This window comes from Ranitomeya variabilis, chromosome 5 (assembly GCF_051348905.1).
Source record: "Ranitomeya variabilis isolate aRanVar5 chromosome 5, aRanVar5.hap1, whole genome shotgun sequence".
In the NCBI taxonomy this organism is placed as follows: domain Eukaryota; kingdom Metazoa; phylum Chordata; class Amphibia; order Anura; family Dendrobatidae; genus Ranitomeya; species Ranitomeya variabilis.
The window spans coordinates 205,575,367-205,593,454 of record NC_135236.1 but is presented as its reverse complement, the minus strand read 5'-3'; the positions used below and the strand labels follow the sequence as shown (position 1 = coordinate 205,593,454).

Genomic DNA, 18,088 nt, shown 5'->3' with positions numbered 1-18,088 from the left:
TTTTATTGTAGCACTATGAGACTATACTATATACACAATATTGTAGCACTATGAGACTAAACTTTCCACACAGTATTGCAGCACTATGAGACTAGACTAGACTATATACACAGTATTGTGGCACTATGGGACTATACCATACACACAGTATTGTAGCACTATGAGACTAGACTATTCACACAGCATTTTAGTACTATGGGACTATACCATACACACAGTATTGTATCACTATTAAACTATACCATACACACAGTATTGTAGCACTATGAGACTAGACTATACACACAGCATTTTAGTACTATGAGACTATACTATGCACACAGTATTGTAGCACTATGAGACTAGACTATACACACAGCATTTTAGTACTATGAGACTATACTATGCACACAGTATTGTAGCACTATGAGACTAGACTATACACACAGCATTTTAGTACTATGGGACTATACCATACACACAGTATTGTATCACTATTAAACTATACCATACACACAGTATTGTAGCACTATGAGACCATACGATGCACACAGTATTGCAGCACTATGAGACTATACCATACATACAGTATTATTGCACTGAGACCATACGATACACATAGTATTGTAGCACTATGATACTAGACTATAAACACAGTATTGTAGCACTATAAGACTATATCATACACACTATTGCAGCATTATGAGACTAAACTATACACACAGTATTGTAGCATTATAACAGTAGACTATTCACACAGTATTGTGGCACTATGACAGTAGACTATACACACATTATTGTAGCACTATGAGACCATGCCATATACATGATATTGTAGCGCTGAGACTCTAACATACACATAGTATTGTAGCACTATGAGACTCTATCAGATGATACAGTATTGTAGCACTATAAAACTAAAATATACAGACAGTATTGTAGCACTAGGACACTAGACTATAAATACACTATTGTAGCACTTTGAGACTATACCATACACATAGTATTGCAGCACTATGTGACCATATGATACACATAGTATTGCAGCACTATGAGACTATATCAGACGATACAATATTGTGGCACTATGAAACTGGAATATACACACAGTATTGTAGCACTATGAGACTATACTACACACACACACAGTATTGCAGCATTATGACACTGGACTATACTATACACAAAATATTTTATCACTGTGCCACTATACCATACACGCATAATTGTAGCACTGTGAGACTATACTACACACACAGTATTAAAATCATATAGAGAACAAGCACCACCAAGAATCAATAGATAAAAAGATATCAAAGCTTTATTGTAAACAATTACATAAAATACAAGGAAGTGACAGAGGTAAGCCAACCTGAGTGGGATCACAATATGTACCAGGCACCAACAGGTGTATAAGAATTAAGTAATTTATATATACCCAACAGTAATAGTAATATAGGACCTTAAATAGGAAAGTATATACCAGAGCAAGCAAACTCCAAAAGGGCTGTGTACCACATCTAGAGACAATCAAACAAGAGGTGTCTGAATCCGATCATACGATCATGATAATTACCTGGGAGTGCCTGGAGCCATGCGATGCCCACCTTCCCCAACGTGCGTTTCGGCGCTACAGCCTTTCCTATTTAAGGTCCTATATTACTATTAGTATTTCAGTGAATCCATTCTTTCTATTCCACATGTTTATTTTGATTTTTGTGGATATAGGCCTTGTGTGTGTAGCATTTTGACACTAGACTATACTATACACACAATATTGTAGCACTATGCGACTCTAGAATACACAGAAAATTGTAGCATTATGAGAATATACTATCCATACAGTATTTAAAACCAAGGAAATGAGCTGTAACACATGTTGGTATAAGTGCAATGTAAAGGTGCCCACTCACAATGTGGCTATTTAACAGACAGAACCTAAGATAAAAACAAAATGAGCAAATACACTGCAGTAAGTATATGAATAAATAGGAATAGTTGACAATATTTTGATCACAAAAGAGTAAAAGTCATCCCATCGTAAAAAGGTGTATCCATATGGAACAGACCATAACTCTTGTATTTGACCTCATTATGTGTCAGGAGACCTCAATATGGATGGGGACAAAGCAGGACAAAGATCCAGCTATTCAGACTCCTGCCCATAGGAAAGCCATACAGACAAAACACTCATCCCAAAAAGGGGGAGGTCCCCCATCCATTGTGTAAGTGTAACAGTGTGTAAAGGCCCCGTCTCACATAGCGAGATCGCTAGCGAGATCGCTGCTGAGTCACAAGTTTTGTGACGCAACAGCGACCTCAGTAGCGATCTCGCTATGTGTGACACGTACCAGCGATCAGGCCCCTGCTGCGAGATCGCTGGTCGTGTCGGAATGGCCTGGACCTTTTTTTGGTCGTTGAGGTCCCGCTGACATCGCTGAATCGGTGTGTGTGACTCCGATCCAGCGATGTCTTCACTGGTAACCAGGGTAAACATCGGGTTACTAAGCGCAGAGCCGCGCTTAGTAACCCGATGTTTAACCTGGTTACCAGCGTAAATGTAAAAAAAAACAAACAGTACATACTCACCATCTGTTGCCCGTCAGGTCCCTTGGCGTCTGCTTCCTGCTCTGACTGCCGCCGTAAAGTGAGAGCACAGCAGTGACGTCACCGCTGCGCTCTGCTCTCACTGTACGGCGGCTCAGTCAGAGCAGGAAGCAGACGGCAAGGGACCTGACGGGCAACAGATGGTGAGTATGTAGTGTTTGTTTTTTTTAGTAACCAGGGTAAACATCGGGTTACTAAGCGCGGCCCTGCGCTTAGTAACCCGATGTTTACCCTGGTTACCCGGGTGCTGCAGGGGGACTTCGGCATCGTTGAAGACAGTTTCAATGATGCCGAAGTCGTTCCCCTGATCGTTGGTCGCTGGAGAGAGCGGTCTGTGTGACAGCTCCCCAGCGACCACACAGCGACAAAACAGCGACGCTGCAGCGATCAGCATCGTTGTCTGTATCGCTGCAGCGTCGCTGTGTGAGACGGGGCCTTAACAGTGTAACAGTGTCAGTGTAGCGACGGTAACCTGACAATGCCTGTAGTTTACTTAGTTTAGTTAGATAAATCTTGATGACAGGTTTGCTTTAAATTATCATTACCGGGGCTTAGTTAGCACCAGTCTGCATTGTTTTTTTGTCCCAAAATTGACACGCCCCACTATTAATTCACCGTCTAATGCACCAGAAGATTTGGGAAAGAGTTGGTTACCCCATAAACAGACCACCCAGTGTGATAGTCTGTGCCTGGGAAAGCTACAGATTATTATTTTTAGTTTCTATATCTAAGGACCTTCCCATCCCGATAGGATCAGTTTGCTGGAGTTAATCTGGTATTGGCTTGTTATGAAAATGTGCAGACTCACAAAAAAATGAACAACTAAATACATTAAGTTTTTTCGCATGTAAATATTTTATCCTCTGTTAGCTTTAAAATGTAACTGGGGGTTAAGAAGGCAGAAACTACATGCTTCTAAAGAAAGCTCGATATTGCATAAATGAAGAGTTAGAAAACAAAATGGGTCCTTCCAAGGTGAAAAGTACAGCAGCAAACTGATACTATCAAGATGGGAAAGTTTGCTGATATTGGTCCATTCACACCCTAAAAAGACCAGTCAGCAGTCACCCCAGAGGTGGCCTGTCACATTGAATGGTCCCATTCTGAGAGTTAACCTGGCTCTTCTAAATACCCTTATGTTGGGTTAATTAAATAATAGTGAATGTGTGGGGGATGGGCAGCCCTTGGGCGACAAACAACAACACTGACTGATACCAAGTTCCAGCAATAATAGTGGAAAGGTGTCTGTAAGATTCATTATACTAATGCTGTAATAGAGTGTTAAAAAAATAACAATTCTTTGCTTTAAAAAAATCCTGCCCCTCTGTGACCATTTTATTAAACATATGGATCCCATGATGGCCCAATGTAGTCCATCAAATGCCATGTAGACCAAATGGGAAACCTGCAAAAAAAGTCAAAGTGCTACAAAAGCAAGGTTTCCATAATGTTATATTTTGATAGAATGGACTTTTTTGACTTGCTAAATATGTTTATTTTTGTATATTTTTTGAGCAAGGGGGTGATGAATGTTTATATTTTTTTTATTTATTAGACATTTTTTAAACATTTTCTTTACTTTTCTTCATTTTTTAGTCCCTTTTGGGGATTGTCTAATTGCTTAGACAACATACTTCAATACTTCTGTATTGCATTATATAAAGATGCTGTGGCTCTAATGCGGAGTTCAATCTGTGACTGAGCTTCAGAGGGGGATCAGACAGCAAATACAGGGCTATTGGTTGTATCATGGGGAAGCCAACAAGAGCAAGTGCACACTTATCATTTAAGTGCCACTGTCAGAGACTGATCACAGCTAGTGATGAGCGAGTATACTCGTTGCTCGGGTGGTCTCAAAGTATTTATGACTGCTCGGAGATTACATTTTCATCACCTCAGCAGCAGGATTTACAGCTATTAGCCAGCTTGATTACATGTGGGGATTCCCTAGCAACCAGGCAACCCCCACATATACTCTGCCTGGCTAGTAGCTGTAAATCATTCAGCTGCCATGATGAAAACTAAATCTCCGAGCACTAACAAATACTCGGAGGTCACCCGAAAACCCGAGCAATGAGTATACTTGCTCATCACTAATCACAGCATTTATGTGACTAAGCTATGGTGAATGGAGCTCACTCGTGCCGCTACAGTTAGAGGCAGATGCCGGCATGGTATCACCTGGGATCTGCCGGGTATAAAGTAGAATCATCTCCTCACCAGCTTCATACACTCCTTATCGCCTTTTGATGCAACTGTACGTCATAAGTCATTAAAATGTTAAACAATAGCATATGGACAGCGCACATCTGTGTGTTATCTGTTTTTTTATTTCACTGACCTGCACTGCTGAATTTGATCAGGAACACAGATCACAGTAAAATATGTTTCAGTTTGTTGGTAAAACCAGAAATAAAACAGTGAAAAAGCAAATTCACTGTAATGGGTCCAGAATCTATCGGCAAAATTGATGACTAGCACATTTACCAAAAATATCTGATGTGTTAGAGTCAAAAACCAAGACGGTATTATGGGGTCTTAGAAGAAAGAAAACCAAAGTGGAGAAAGATATCTGATAGATAGAGTTTGTGTTGTCATCACCAGACACAACTTTTTTGTCCTTGATCTGGGACATTACTCTAAACATTTCTTGTCTATATCACTCTGAAATATTTACCAGTTTATATAAAGGCATATGAAATATATACTTATGAGAGTATTATCTTTCTTCTGTAACATTGATCCATATCCCTGCATGGCTCATTGCTGACTAGGCACATAGGATCATACATCTTATATATGCACTTTAAGCACTTTATGCAGGTGTTGATGGTGGCTTTGTTAAGGAGTCCTTTCTGAGAGTCAGGGAGGGTCAATCTACGTGGAGCAGAAGCACTATTTCACTACCCAGGGTGCCAACCTCTGCTGTAAGGACAGGATAAATATAGGATGGCGCACTATCTATCTTCCTTAGGCTCTTCCTTTTGTGTTATTTATTAGCGCCAAAATCCACAAGCTATTTTTTATTTGTTTTTTGTATCTCAGTGGACAATTTCTCTGGGATTACCTGTATCAGACCCTCGAGAAACTCTTTGTTATATACAAGAGGATTTTTTGGTATTTTCAAAAGTATTAATAAAAGTAATTTTTAAGGGGTTTCTTTCTCCACTTTGGCTTTCCTGATGTGTAAAAGAGCCCTTATTGACAGAGATGGGAAATGGGAGTGGACCCTTAGCCAGTTATAGCCTCACTAATATAGAAAGAGAACTTTGTCTAACTCTCTACCTTTGCCATAACTGATTGAAGCCCGTAGGTCAACCCACGCAGCTGACAGTAAGTGTGAGTGTATACATATGTATACAGATTATTTATACTCATGTATTATGCGTGTATAGCTGTCAGTGTCAGTATGGGGGCCCTCATTCAGTAAAAGACATTGTCTTTACAACAAAGAATATAGGTAGTACTGCAGAACTCAAAGTAGATGTCAGTACTACCTTATAATATGCTTCAGACTTCAGCCAAATTGTCTCTGCTCTAAACGTTCAGAATGAGAGGGCCCACCGGAGGATCATCAGGTGCTCTGCTGGGCCAGTCCAACACTAGAGAGTCCTTTTTCTAATACTAGTCACTTTGTCAATGGTCGTAGTTTTAAAGTATATATTCTCTGAACAGTCCCAAGTTCAGGCTCCATAAATCATCTAGAAAGCTCTCTTTGATGCTTCTAGTGAGAAGCCTGGAAACAAATTTCTATAATTTGACTATGCATCTTGTAACACTTGTCAGGTTCATGGGGGCATAATGGGGTTTTATCATCATCATAACTAATTGATAAAATTGCAAACCGCTATTAAAAATAAATACGTTTGCAATTTTTCTCTAATTAAAAATCCTCACTGTTTTCAAAAACCAAGAGATTTTTTTTCCTAGGCTATCGGCAACCGTTGCAGTCTATTAAATGTGCCATGTTTTCTGAGCAAAGAGAGCGAGCTTGCAATTTCGTTGCTATAGAGTATGCAAGCGCTGCTCTGAAGGTAGCCGAATCACTGGATAAAATATGTTGTTCGTTACATCAGCACAACCATGCCAATGGCTCGAACTATTAATCTTCGGAAGTGCACCGCCCCCCAGAAAGCAGAAAGTTAAATTAGTCACATTATATTCTGCATTATTTTTGAAATGTAAAATGGATAATATTGTGCTGTCTTCTGTATGAGAACCACTGACAATTTATCAGGTTTACTCTGATTTAGTGTATGAATATGTGAAAGGAAATGAAAAGTGATATTGTTCCACATCAAAATAAGCCCAAAGCTTATGAGTCCCTAGATAGCATTAACAATATGTAAAGCAAAAAAGAGGGAATGTCTAAAAGTGCATAATCATATGAAAATCGCTACACAAAGGTAGTTAGAAAATCCAGAAGAAAGAGCAAAATCCAGAAACAATGTTACCTGGTCTGGGAATAAAGAACATGTTTCCCTCTTGATTCTTCCGTTGAGAGCCATTACTATTTTATATGTAATACCTTACCATTAGCACAAAATTGTGGTTCCAATTATTATTGTATATTACTTATTTCCAGACAAAGCAGTGTTGTTTTCTCTCGTTTTTTCTGGATTTTTTTTACCACCTTTGTGTAAGCTTTTTTGTTTCATTATGCAGTATACTTTAAGGTATTCTCTAATAAAGATTACTATAATTTTTAGTGCATTGAGTTCTGCACTTAGACTTTTTGTTATGCACATGAACTGACAAATCTCCCCATTCATATTGATTAACTCCATTCCTATCACATATGGGCACAAGTATGGACATACCTGTTAGACATATTCCTCTTGTACTGTTGCACAAATCAAGCATGACACGAACCTATAATGAAAGTGCATTTTATGAATAGCATGCAACTACATTGAGTCCTGAGAGAAGTGTAGAGGAAGAACAGATAAGCAGGCAAGAAGATTGCAGAAGTGAAAGAGAACTCAACTCCAAATTTAAAGTATGTAAATCATTACTTACAATAAGCACTGTACATTTGGCTACAATTAACAGAACTCAGCGAACTGTGCTAAGCTCTCGCACACAGTTGTTGTTATGATGCCCCCATGGATAGTTCTCATAGTGGGCCTCCATTTTTATGCTCAGCTCAGGCCAATATATGTTTAATTACTAGGTGGTATGATGAATAGTGTTGAGCGATACCGTCCGATACTTGAAAGTATCGGTATCGGAAAGTATCGGCCGATACCGGCAAAGTATCGGATCCAATCCGATACCGATACCCGATACCAATACAAGTCAATGGGACTCAAGTATCGGATGGTATCCCTGATGGTTCCCAGGGTCTGAAGGAGAGGAAACTCTCCTTCAGACCCTGGGATCCATATAAATGTGTAAAATAAAGAATTAAAATAAAAAATATTGCTATACTCACCTGTCCGACGCAGCCTGGACCTCAGCGAGGGAACCGGCAGCGTTGTTTGTTTAAAATTCGCGCTTTTACTTGGTTACGTGAAGTCCCGGCTTGTGATTGGTCAGGGCGGCCATGTTGCCGGGACGCGGACCAATCACAGCAAGCCGTGACGAAATTACGTCACGGCTTGCTGTGATTGGTCCGCGTCCCGGCAACATGGCCACCATTAACCAATCACAAGCCGTGACGTCACGGGAGGCTGGACACGCGCGCTTTTTAAAATACGCGCATGTCCAGCCTCCCGTGACGTCACGGCTTGTGATTGGTTAATGGCGGCCATGTTGCCGGGACGCGGACCAATCACAGCAAGCCGTGACGTAATTTCGTCACGGCTTGCTGTGATTGGTCCGCGTCCCGGCAACATGGCGCCGTGACCAATCATAAGCCGGGACGTCACTGGAGGCTGGACATGCGCGCTTTTTAAAATACGCGCATGTCCAGCCTCCCGTGACGTCACGGCTTGTGATTGGTTAATGGCGGCCATGTTGCCGGGACGCGGACCAATCACAGCAAGCCGTGACGTAATTTCGTCACGGCTTGCTGTGATTGGTCCGCGTCCCGGCAACATGGCCGCCCTGACCAATCACAAGCCGGGACTTCACGTAACCAAGTAAAAGCGCGAAATTTAAACAAACAACGCTGCCGGTTCCCTCGCTGAGGTCTAGGCTGCGTCGGAGACGTGAGTATAGCAATATTTTTTATTTTAATTCTCTCTTTTACACATTATTACATTAATGTTGTTGCGATACCCGATACCCGATACCACAAAAGTATCGGATCTCGGTATCGGAAATTCCGATACAGCAAATATCGGCCGATACCCGATACTTGCAGTATCGGAATGCTCAACACTAATGATGAAACACATACAGAATTGTGATAAAATGTTTGCCTTCTTACTGATTTCCTATTCTTTTGCATCTTTGTCACACTTAAATGTTTCAGATCACCACACAAATTTAAATGTTAGAGAAAGATAACAAAGGTAAGCACAAAATGCAGTTTTTGAATGAAGTTCTTTATTAAGGGAAAAAGAAATCCAAACCTACAGGGCCGTGTGAGAAAAAGTGATTCCCCCTCTCCTCTTTTAAACAAATTAACTGTGTAGTATCACATATTTTGGAGGCTGAGTTCAAATTCCTTAGCCACACCCAGGCTTGATTACTGCCACACCTGTTCTCAATCAAAAAATCACTTAAATAGAACCTGCCTGACAAAGTGAATTAGATCAGAAGATCCTCAAATGCTAGACATCATGCCACATTCCCAAGAAATTCTGGAACAAATAAAAAACAAAGAAATTGAGATCTATCCGTTTGGAAAAAGTTATAAAGCCATTTATATAGCTTTGGGATTCCAGCGAACCACTGTGAGAGCCATTATCCACAGATGGCGAAACATGGAACAGTGGTGAATCTTCCAAGGAGTGGCTGGCCAACCAAAATTTCCCCAAGAGCCCAGCGATTACTCATCTAAAAGGTCACAAAGACCCCACAACATCATCCAAAGAACTACAGGGCTCACTTGCCTCAGTTGAGGTCAGTGTCCATGGCTCCATCATAAGAAAGAGACTGGGCAACAATGGTCTGCATGGCAGTTCCAAAACAAAAACTACTTCTAAGCAATAAGAAAATAAAGGCTCTTATCATTGTGCCAGAAAATATCTTGATGATACATAAGACTTTTTGCAGAACACTCTGTGGACTGACAAGACAAAAGTTGAACTTTTTGGAAGCTGTATGTCCCATTACATCTGGCGTAGAAGTAACACAGCATTTCAGAAAAAGAACATCATACCAACAGTAAATTATGGTGGTGGTAGTGTTATAATCTGGGGCTGTTTTGCTGCTTGATGACCTGGAAGACTTGCTGTGGTAAATAGAACCATGAATTCTGCTGTATGCCAAAAAATCCTGAAGGAGAATATTCGTGACTTCAAGCTGAAGCGGACTTAATAATATACAGCAGGAGAATGTTCAAAAACACACCAGCATGTCCTCTTCTGAAAGGCTTAAGAAAAACTGAATTAAGACTTTGGAGTGGCCTAGTCAAAGTCCTGACCTAAATCTGATTCAGATGCTTATGCCATCACCTTAAAAATGCAGTTCAGGCTCGGAAACCCAGGAATGTGGCTTAATTACAACAATTCTGCAAAAATTCCTCCAGAGCATTGTAAAACACTCATAGTCAGTTATCGCAAACACTTTGCAGTTGTTGCTGCTAAGGGTGGCTAAGCCAGTTAATAGGTTTAGGGGGCAATCACTTTTCACACAGGGTCCGGTAGGTTTGGATTTCTTTTAAAGACCTTCATTTAAAAACTGCATTTTGTGTTACTTGTGTTTTCTTTGTATAATATTTTTTATATTTGTTTGGTGATCTGAAACATTTAAATGTGACAAACATGCAAAAGAATAAGAAATCAGGAAGGAGGCGAACAGTTTTAAATACCACTGTATATTATAAGTTAGTAGAGTTCTGGTCTAGACCATAACTGCCTTTTGTTAGAAATGAGAGAGGGAGGTGGGGTGCAAGCCCTGTACAACAAAACTTGTTGCAATATCAAAATAATTAACATATTCTAAATTCATTTTGTTACAGAATGAACTCTGTGGTCTTTCTCACACGAGCATATATCTTGTCTGAGACCTATCTGATGTTTTATTATGTTATTTATTATGATAGCACTCGGCCGAATGCTATACTATGGGGCACTGCTTTTGTGCTATTTTTTTTTTCATTCCGATCCTGAAAGAGAAAAAAATGCAGCATGCTGCGAGTGGTTTCGCAAATCGGACACATTCAAGTTTATGGATGCGAGGAAATCAGACTGCACTCGTATGCTATACGAGTGAAGTCCAATTTACGAGGACCCAGACAATGGAGAAGATGGAGAAATTAAGTACTCCATCTTTTTCACACCTGTGATACAATTCTCTCATGGGAAAGAATCGAATCACAGTAAACTGACAGAGTTTGAGCAGAGTGTCATTAGCATAATCGGCCCAATTCTCTCACATGGGAGAATCAACGCTCATGTTTAACCACCAGCCTGAAAGGGAGTAGTACTAGATGAATAGGTAGTATTTAGCGCCAGAGGCCAGGTGTGTACTGTGCACGATATTTATTGGGAACCAGTCTCATGTTTCATGCTACCTGAACTACAAGCTCCATGAATCAGAGCCGGGATGCATGATTGGGGTCAGGTATAATTTTCCCTGAAACGCTTCAGGAACATATATTGTCATCAGAGGACTATATCTGGAGATCAGAGTAGTCCAGTACTTTCCCTGGTTGAATATTCCCAGATCTGCTGCAGATGATTGACAGCTCTCTACATATAGTTCAAACGTCAGGCTGCAGTTTTCACTCATCACGTGCACTGAGATCCCTCAAACCCATCTACAATCGATGCAATAAACAACGTTCATGAATACTGATATTTCAATTTTGAAAATTTTTCTTTTCAAAGCCATATCACAAATTCTCTTCATGGCAAACAAATGCAGAAATAGATTTTCAAATTTTAACACCAACATGCCCAATAAAAAGTTCATGAATATCTTAAGAGATGCCACACAGAATTGATTAGACATGGAACAACACACCTAGACGTTTCAGGGTTGTCCTTTCCATGAAGAGAATTTGTGACAACCGAATCGTTAATGTCTAAGAGAAAAGTGTGGCTGGCAGCACTTACTGACAAGGACGCATGTTTGAGTCCCCAAGGAACCCTGCTTAGAGGTACATATGTAAATGAAGAAAAAAAAGCGTCCACTCTAATTGATCAATTGAGTCATCAATGTCTGTGAATATGATGTCATGGATTTACAGATCTATCCCATAATAAGAGACCTGTCACTCACCTTTAGCAGTGCCGGAGAAGCCAAATGGAGGAGCCGGACTAGTCTGACTTCCGCCTATGGTCCCCGGACAGATCTTTAATGTAGGGTATATGTTCTCTGAAATGCTGAAGCATTTTAGAGAAGGGTATGCAGGACTGTGATCATACAGCCAGGCTCTCACTCATGCTGCCCATGTTTGAGCAGTAAGGATCATGTGACAGGCTGCTTTGTTGCATCTTTTCCATTTCAACTCTTTACTAAAATTAGAAGGAACCTCAAAAGTTGTTCCATATCATATTCCTACCACTGTAAGAGAAGACTGAAATAATCCACAATAAATCTTGCATAAAAGAAATGTACATAATTTATATACACAAATGGATGCATTAACTGTCAGATTTATTCAAATTTTTATTTTTTTGCAACTCTTTCCATTGATTGAAAAACTGACAAAATTTTGTGTTGATTTGTAAAGGTACAAACCTCAAAGCAAGCTGAACATGTGACATGTTAAATGCTTTATGTACAAGTGCAGGAACATAAAAACCTGGGCTTGCAATCCAGACACTTGTCCTGTCATATGGCCAAAAATGGCATCACTTGTAGCGAGCCTTATACTGATCAACCTGTGGTACAATAATTATAATTGCATTGTAATATATTATTGTTTCTATAATGGTAAAAATGATGCTACATTGTCTTCAAAAGTGCTACAAAATAATAGGAATGCTCCTGAAGAGGTTTTGCAAAAATTCAGGAGCAAAATTGCTTGAAATGTTGCAAAAAATATTTGCAACTGTTAGTTGAGCAAAAATGCTGAGATTTTTTGCGTTTTGAAAAATGCAAGGAACTTTGTTGTGATGTTACCAAATTTATCATAATTTACGCCACGAAGGTGGTGCAAATTATGATGGAAATACTGTATGTCAGCTCTTGCCTTGTGTACATTTCAGGCGGCGGCGCACCACAGTAGAGTGATGATTCAAGATCATTAAAAATTTGGCGCATCTTACTCCAGTGCTCCCATCATACAAAACACCGGTCTTAAATAATACACAAATGTAAAACTAGTAACCTTTCCTATATGCACAGAAACGGGAGTAGAATTTCTATAAAGTCACCAGACAACATAATCACAGCCTGAAATGGTCATTACCTTGGATCTCTGGGTTGTTACAGTTCACCTAATTGTATTAATGAAGAGTGAATGCCACGTGTCTGTGTAAATTATAATCCTGTAAACCTCATTATCATTATGTATGGTCACTTACTATAACCTTTTATATGTCTTATTTGATGATTGGTATAATTTCTTATGTATCGTACACCATTAACGAATGTTAGGGCTGGTGCATGCTTCCTTAAAAATTGGACAAGTGCTATCTGTAGTTTTGATGGCTAGCATTCGTCTCCATGTTTTTGTCAATAAGGTCGTGCACATGTCCAATTTTTTTTCTCAGACCGTGAGGTCCAAGGAAAAAAATCACAGCATGCCCTATTTTCCTCCGATAAACAGAATGTACATGACAATTCACGTCCATGGGTCCGTGAAAAATCGAATCACAGTCAGATAACATCTAAATACAGTCGGATTTCTGCGGACAGACTGGATAGAGAAACTTATTTTTCTATTTTTTATTTTCCACATCTTAGAAAATCAAATCACACTCTGATCAGAGTGTGATTAGCATAATCAGATTGATTTTCACAGATGAGAGAAAAGCAGTCATGTGACCCTAGCATTAGAGTATTATACTATATAGATCAGTATAAAGCAACTAACTTGTGTGGTTGGAGATAACAAAGTTAAGAATGCATTTGTGATGAAATATTATAGTTAGGGGCATTTTCTGCTATTCTGCAATTTGTAAATGTTAAGAATTGTAGGCAAACACTGGAAGTCCACATTCAATGCATGACTGGAAGAGTGATGTCATTTAGGCTTTATTCACATGTCAGTAGTTTGGTTAATTTTTGCATCAATATTTCTAAACTACAGAATACAACAGGTGTAAACATTTTTATTATAGTGTTTCCCTCTGTATATAGAATAACTATAAAATACTGATATAAAATAGTGACATGGAAATAATGCCTAAAGACCAACAGAAGATCTTCTGTGCTATAAACATTTCGTGCTTTCTGTCCCACTAGAGGAGCAAAAACGGAAAAATAACTATATGTTGGATCCATCATATACCAGGCATAAGTACTACCCCATAGGCTATAAAGGACTTTTCTGGGTTCCTTCACAGAGTCCATCATTTTACCAGACTAGAAATGCTTCGCTCTATTTTTCTCCAGCACAATCGATGGACTCTATGAATCTAGCCTAATAATAAATCAGTTTGATTACATGGTGATAAACGTATGTTTCCAGATTACCGGGACCAGTGAATATGTCATCATCATAAGCATGTCTTCATTCTCAGCTCGGATGTAGGATTCTTGCTGCCTGTGGCGATGGCTTCTTTTATTTCTGGAGACCTGTGTTCTTGTTTCTTCTAACTCTTTATCCTTTATTTCTGAAACTAACTGGTTCAGGTGAGCTGTCAACATGTCCTCCTGGGAAGGTTTTTGAAAGGATTCCAGTTCCTTAACCCTAGAAGCAAGATCTCTCCATTGCAGTAGGATAAATAAGGTTCCACCTACATTGAGCAGTGTGACAATGGCCAGGACAGCTATCACACCTCTGAGGACCACACTATAGCTTCCTCTTTCAGAACAAGCCACCAAACTCACAACCCTTTCTGTCCCCATGCCAATGGTCGTTTTAAAGCAAGCACACTCTGCTCAGCGTCCTCTTCTTAAAAATCTCCAGAAGAAAAACGTCTTCTCTTGGATAACAAAGTGCTTTTTATGGGCTGGAGTCTGTTTAAATGTCTTGACTTGCCGTGGGCTGTTTAACAAAGATTATACTTTCAGATCCAAATTAATGATGTGGAAGTGATGGCAGAGGCGTGTGTCTGGGAGAGGCAAGGAGGGGCCCCATAAGGGAATGAAGGGTGTCTTGGAAACAGCAGTCATAGTCTAAGCTTCTTTTGTAAAGAGGAGCAGTCAATTACCAGAAGATGTCAGAAAACTTGACAAGGAAGGCTGACATTGTATAGAAATATCATAGACAATAAGCCTATTAGGCACAAACTTCAGCCCTGAGGTGAAAATCTAATCTTTGTATAAGGCAAGAAATTGGAAAAGCTCATCTTTAAGAGCAGTGCTAGTCACTACACTCAAAGAAAAATAAATCTGTCATTGTTCAACACTTACAAATACAATATAAACTAAGCTTGTTCAACGCACACGTTTGTTTATTTTGTCTGGGTTATAAGTTTTCAAAATTACATCAAAATGAATGGCCTATTAAATAACTAATAATAATAATTAATAAATATATATGCCATTGGAGAAAATATATCCCATATGGACATACCTTAAATATTCAAAATAACTGTAAAAAATAAAACTAAATGTTTTTACTTTTATGCATCCTTGTTCTTTAACTCCTTAGTGACTGAGCCATTTTTTAACCTTAAAAACCTGGCCAATTTTTTATAATCTCACCAGTGTCACTTTATGCAGTAAAAACTCTATAACGCTTCAACAGATCCCACTGATTCTGAGACTGTTTTTTCGTGACATATTTTACTTCATAATAGTGGTAACATTTGTTCGATATGGCTTGTGTTTATTTGTGAAAATATCGGAAATTTGGCAAACATTTAGAATATTTCGCAATTATCCAAATTATAATGCTTATGCCCTTAAATCTGAAAATTATGTTACACAAAATAGTTAATAAATAACATTTTCCACATGTCTACTTTGCATCTGCATCATTTGGTAAAAAATATTTTTTTGTTAGTAAGTTATAAGGGTTAAAAGTTGTTTAGCAATTTCTAATTTTTCCAACAAAATTTACAAAACCATTTTTTTAGGGACCACATCACATTTGAAGTGACTTTGGGGAGCGTATATGACAAAAAATATCCAAAAGTGACACCATTCTAAGACATTTATTAACCCTCCCGGGTTCTTCACAGGAACTAAAACAATGTGGAAGGAAAAAATGAACATTTAACTATTTTCGCAAGGGTAGCAGGAGAAAATGGACCCTAAAATTATCTGTTCAATTTCTCATGACTACGCCGATACTCCATATGTGGGGGAAAACTACTATTTGGATGTATGGAAGGGTTCAGAGGGGAAGTAGCACCATTTGACATTTTAAACACAAAAATGGCTGGAATAGAGAGTGGACATCATGTCGCGTTTAGAGAGTCCCAGATGTAGCTAAACAGTGGAAACCCTTCCACAATTGACACCATTTTGGAAACTAAACTCCTTGCGGAATGTATCTAGATGTATGGTGAGCACGCTGACCCCCCCAGATGTTTCACAGAAGCTTATAACGCAGAGCTGTGAAAATAAATAATCACATTTTACCCACAAAATTGTGCTTTAAGCCCCAATAGTGAAAAAAAAAACCACAAGTGACCCCATTTTGGAAACTAGACCCCGTAGGGAACTTATCTAGATGTTTCATGAGCACCTGGAACCCCCAGATGCTCCACAGACGTTTATGATGTACAGCTGTGAAAAATACAAAATCACATTTTAACCAACAAATGCACTTTCAGCCACAATTTATTTTATTTTAAGGGTAACAGGAGAAATTGACCCAAAAATTTGTTGTGCAATTTCTCCTGAGTAAGCCGACACCCCATAAGTGGAGGAAAACCACTGTTTCGGTACACAGCAGGGCTTGGAAAGGAAAGAGTGATGTTTTGGACTTTGCTGGAATGGTCTGAAGGTGTCATGTTGCGTTTAAAAAGCTCCTGATGTGCCTAAACAGTGAAAGCCCCCACAAGTGACCCCATTTTGGAAACTACACTCCTCAAGGATTTTATCCAGGCATATGGTAAGAATGTTGAACCCACAGGTACTACACAGAATTTGATAACATTTGGTCATCATGAAAATGTTCATGTTTTTCACAAAAATGTTGTTCTTGTCCCAAATTTGTAATTTTCACAATGGATAACACTGGTCTACAAAAAAAAAAAAAAAAATTTTCTGGCATGGACTTTAAGAACTGTTTTAGACTAATTTGAGGGTGCTGAATTCAAATCTGATCTTATAATTTCTCTATCACATCACATTTTTGCGCTATAGGTATATAGCCCATTTTCATGAATTCCATGATAAATATAAGTAGTGTATTAAAAGTTCCGGTTTATACGGTTCACTAAGGTAAATTTAGTTTTCATTTAGTCTCCCAATAAATGTGAGAATATCTTTGTTTTCTTTGAACATGCATAATGTTGTTTTCTGTGCTACTGGGACAGTAGAGCTACAGCAGAGCATTGGGTGAAACATGAATGGCCTCAGCGACAGAGTTTGGCATCTGGCGATAAGAATGTCATCCATGATCCTCTAGTGGATAGGAAGGACATTGTCTTTCCTCCCTTACACATACAACTTGGATTGATGAAGCAGTTCGTCAAAGCTCTCAATCAAAGTGGAGAATGCTTTAACTATATATGTTCAACTTTTCCTGGTCTTAGTGAAGAGAAGAAAAAGGCTGGAATATTTGATGGACCTCAATTAAGAACACTTATGAGAGACCCAAATGTTATCACATCAATGAATGAGACAGAAGAAAGAGCTTGGAATGCATTTTGTAATGTGGTGCAGAATTTTCTAGGGAATAAGAAAGCAGACAACTATGAAGAGATTGTGGAAGAGCTACTAATGAGTCTGCAAAATCTTGGATGTAGAATGAGTATCAAGATTCACTATTTACACAGCCATTTGGACTTTTTTTTCCAGAGAACCTTGGGGATGTGAGAGAGGAACAAGGGAAGTGTATTCATCAGGACATTAAAACAATGGAAGAACGGTATCAAGGCCGGTGGGACTCACATATGATGGCTGACTATTGCTGGAGCTTGATGAGAGACAACCCAGAAGCTGTGCATCACAGATCAGCCAAGAAAACATAAAACATTAGGAGTAATTTTCATCAAAACTTGAAAATATCTCGAAATCCAGATGTGATAGCCAAAAACGGAGTTCATATTCGTAATCAGCAGCTAAAATTGACTTAAAATGTGTTTTAAAACCTTTTGCCAGAAAAATTGCGTTGACCAGTGTGATAGGAGAAAAGAATTGTTGTGCAATTTGTCTC

At 39.0% G+C, this 18,088-nt stretch overlaps 1 protein-coding gene across 2 annotated transcripts in view; it reads right to left on the bottom strand.

Annotated features, from left to right (window-relative positions):
• The window catches only part of GLDN (gliomedin), a 35,733-nt gene extending 20,926 nt beyond the window's left edge, over positions 1 to 14,807 (bottom strand). Inside the window, exons 1-2 of one of the 2 annotated variants that reach the window (XM_077263741.1) lie at positions 14,287 to 14,807; positions 7,407 to 7,458 (exon numbers count right to left, since the gene is read on the bottom strand). In XM_077263741.1, the coding sequence (XP_077119856.1) occupies positions 7,407 to 7,458; positions 14,287 to 14,661 (427 nt within the window). In that variant the 5' untranslated portion in view covers positions 14,662 to 14,807. The other variant, XM_077263742.1, reaches the window with a different exon arrangement.
• Between the last annotated feature and the right edge of the window lie 3,281 nt (positions 14,808 to 18,088).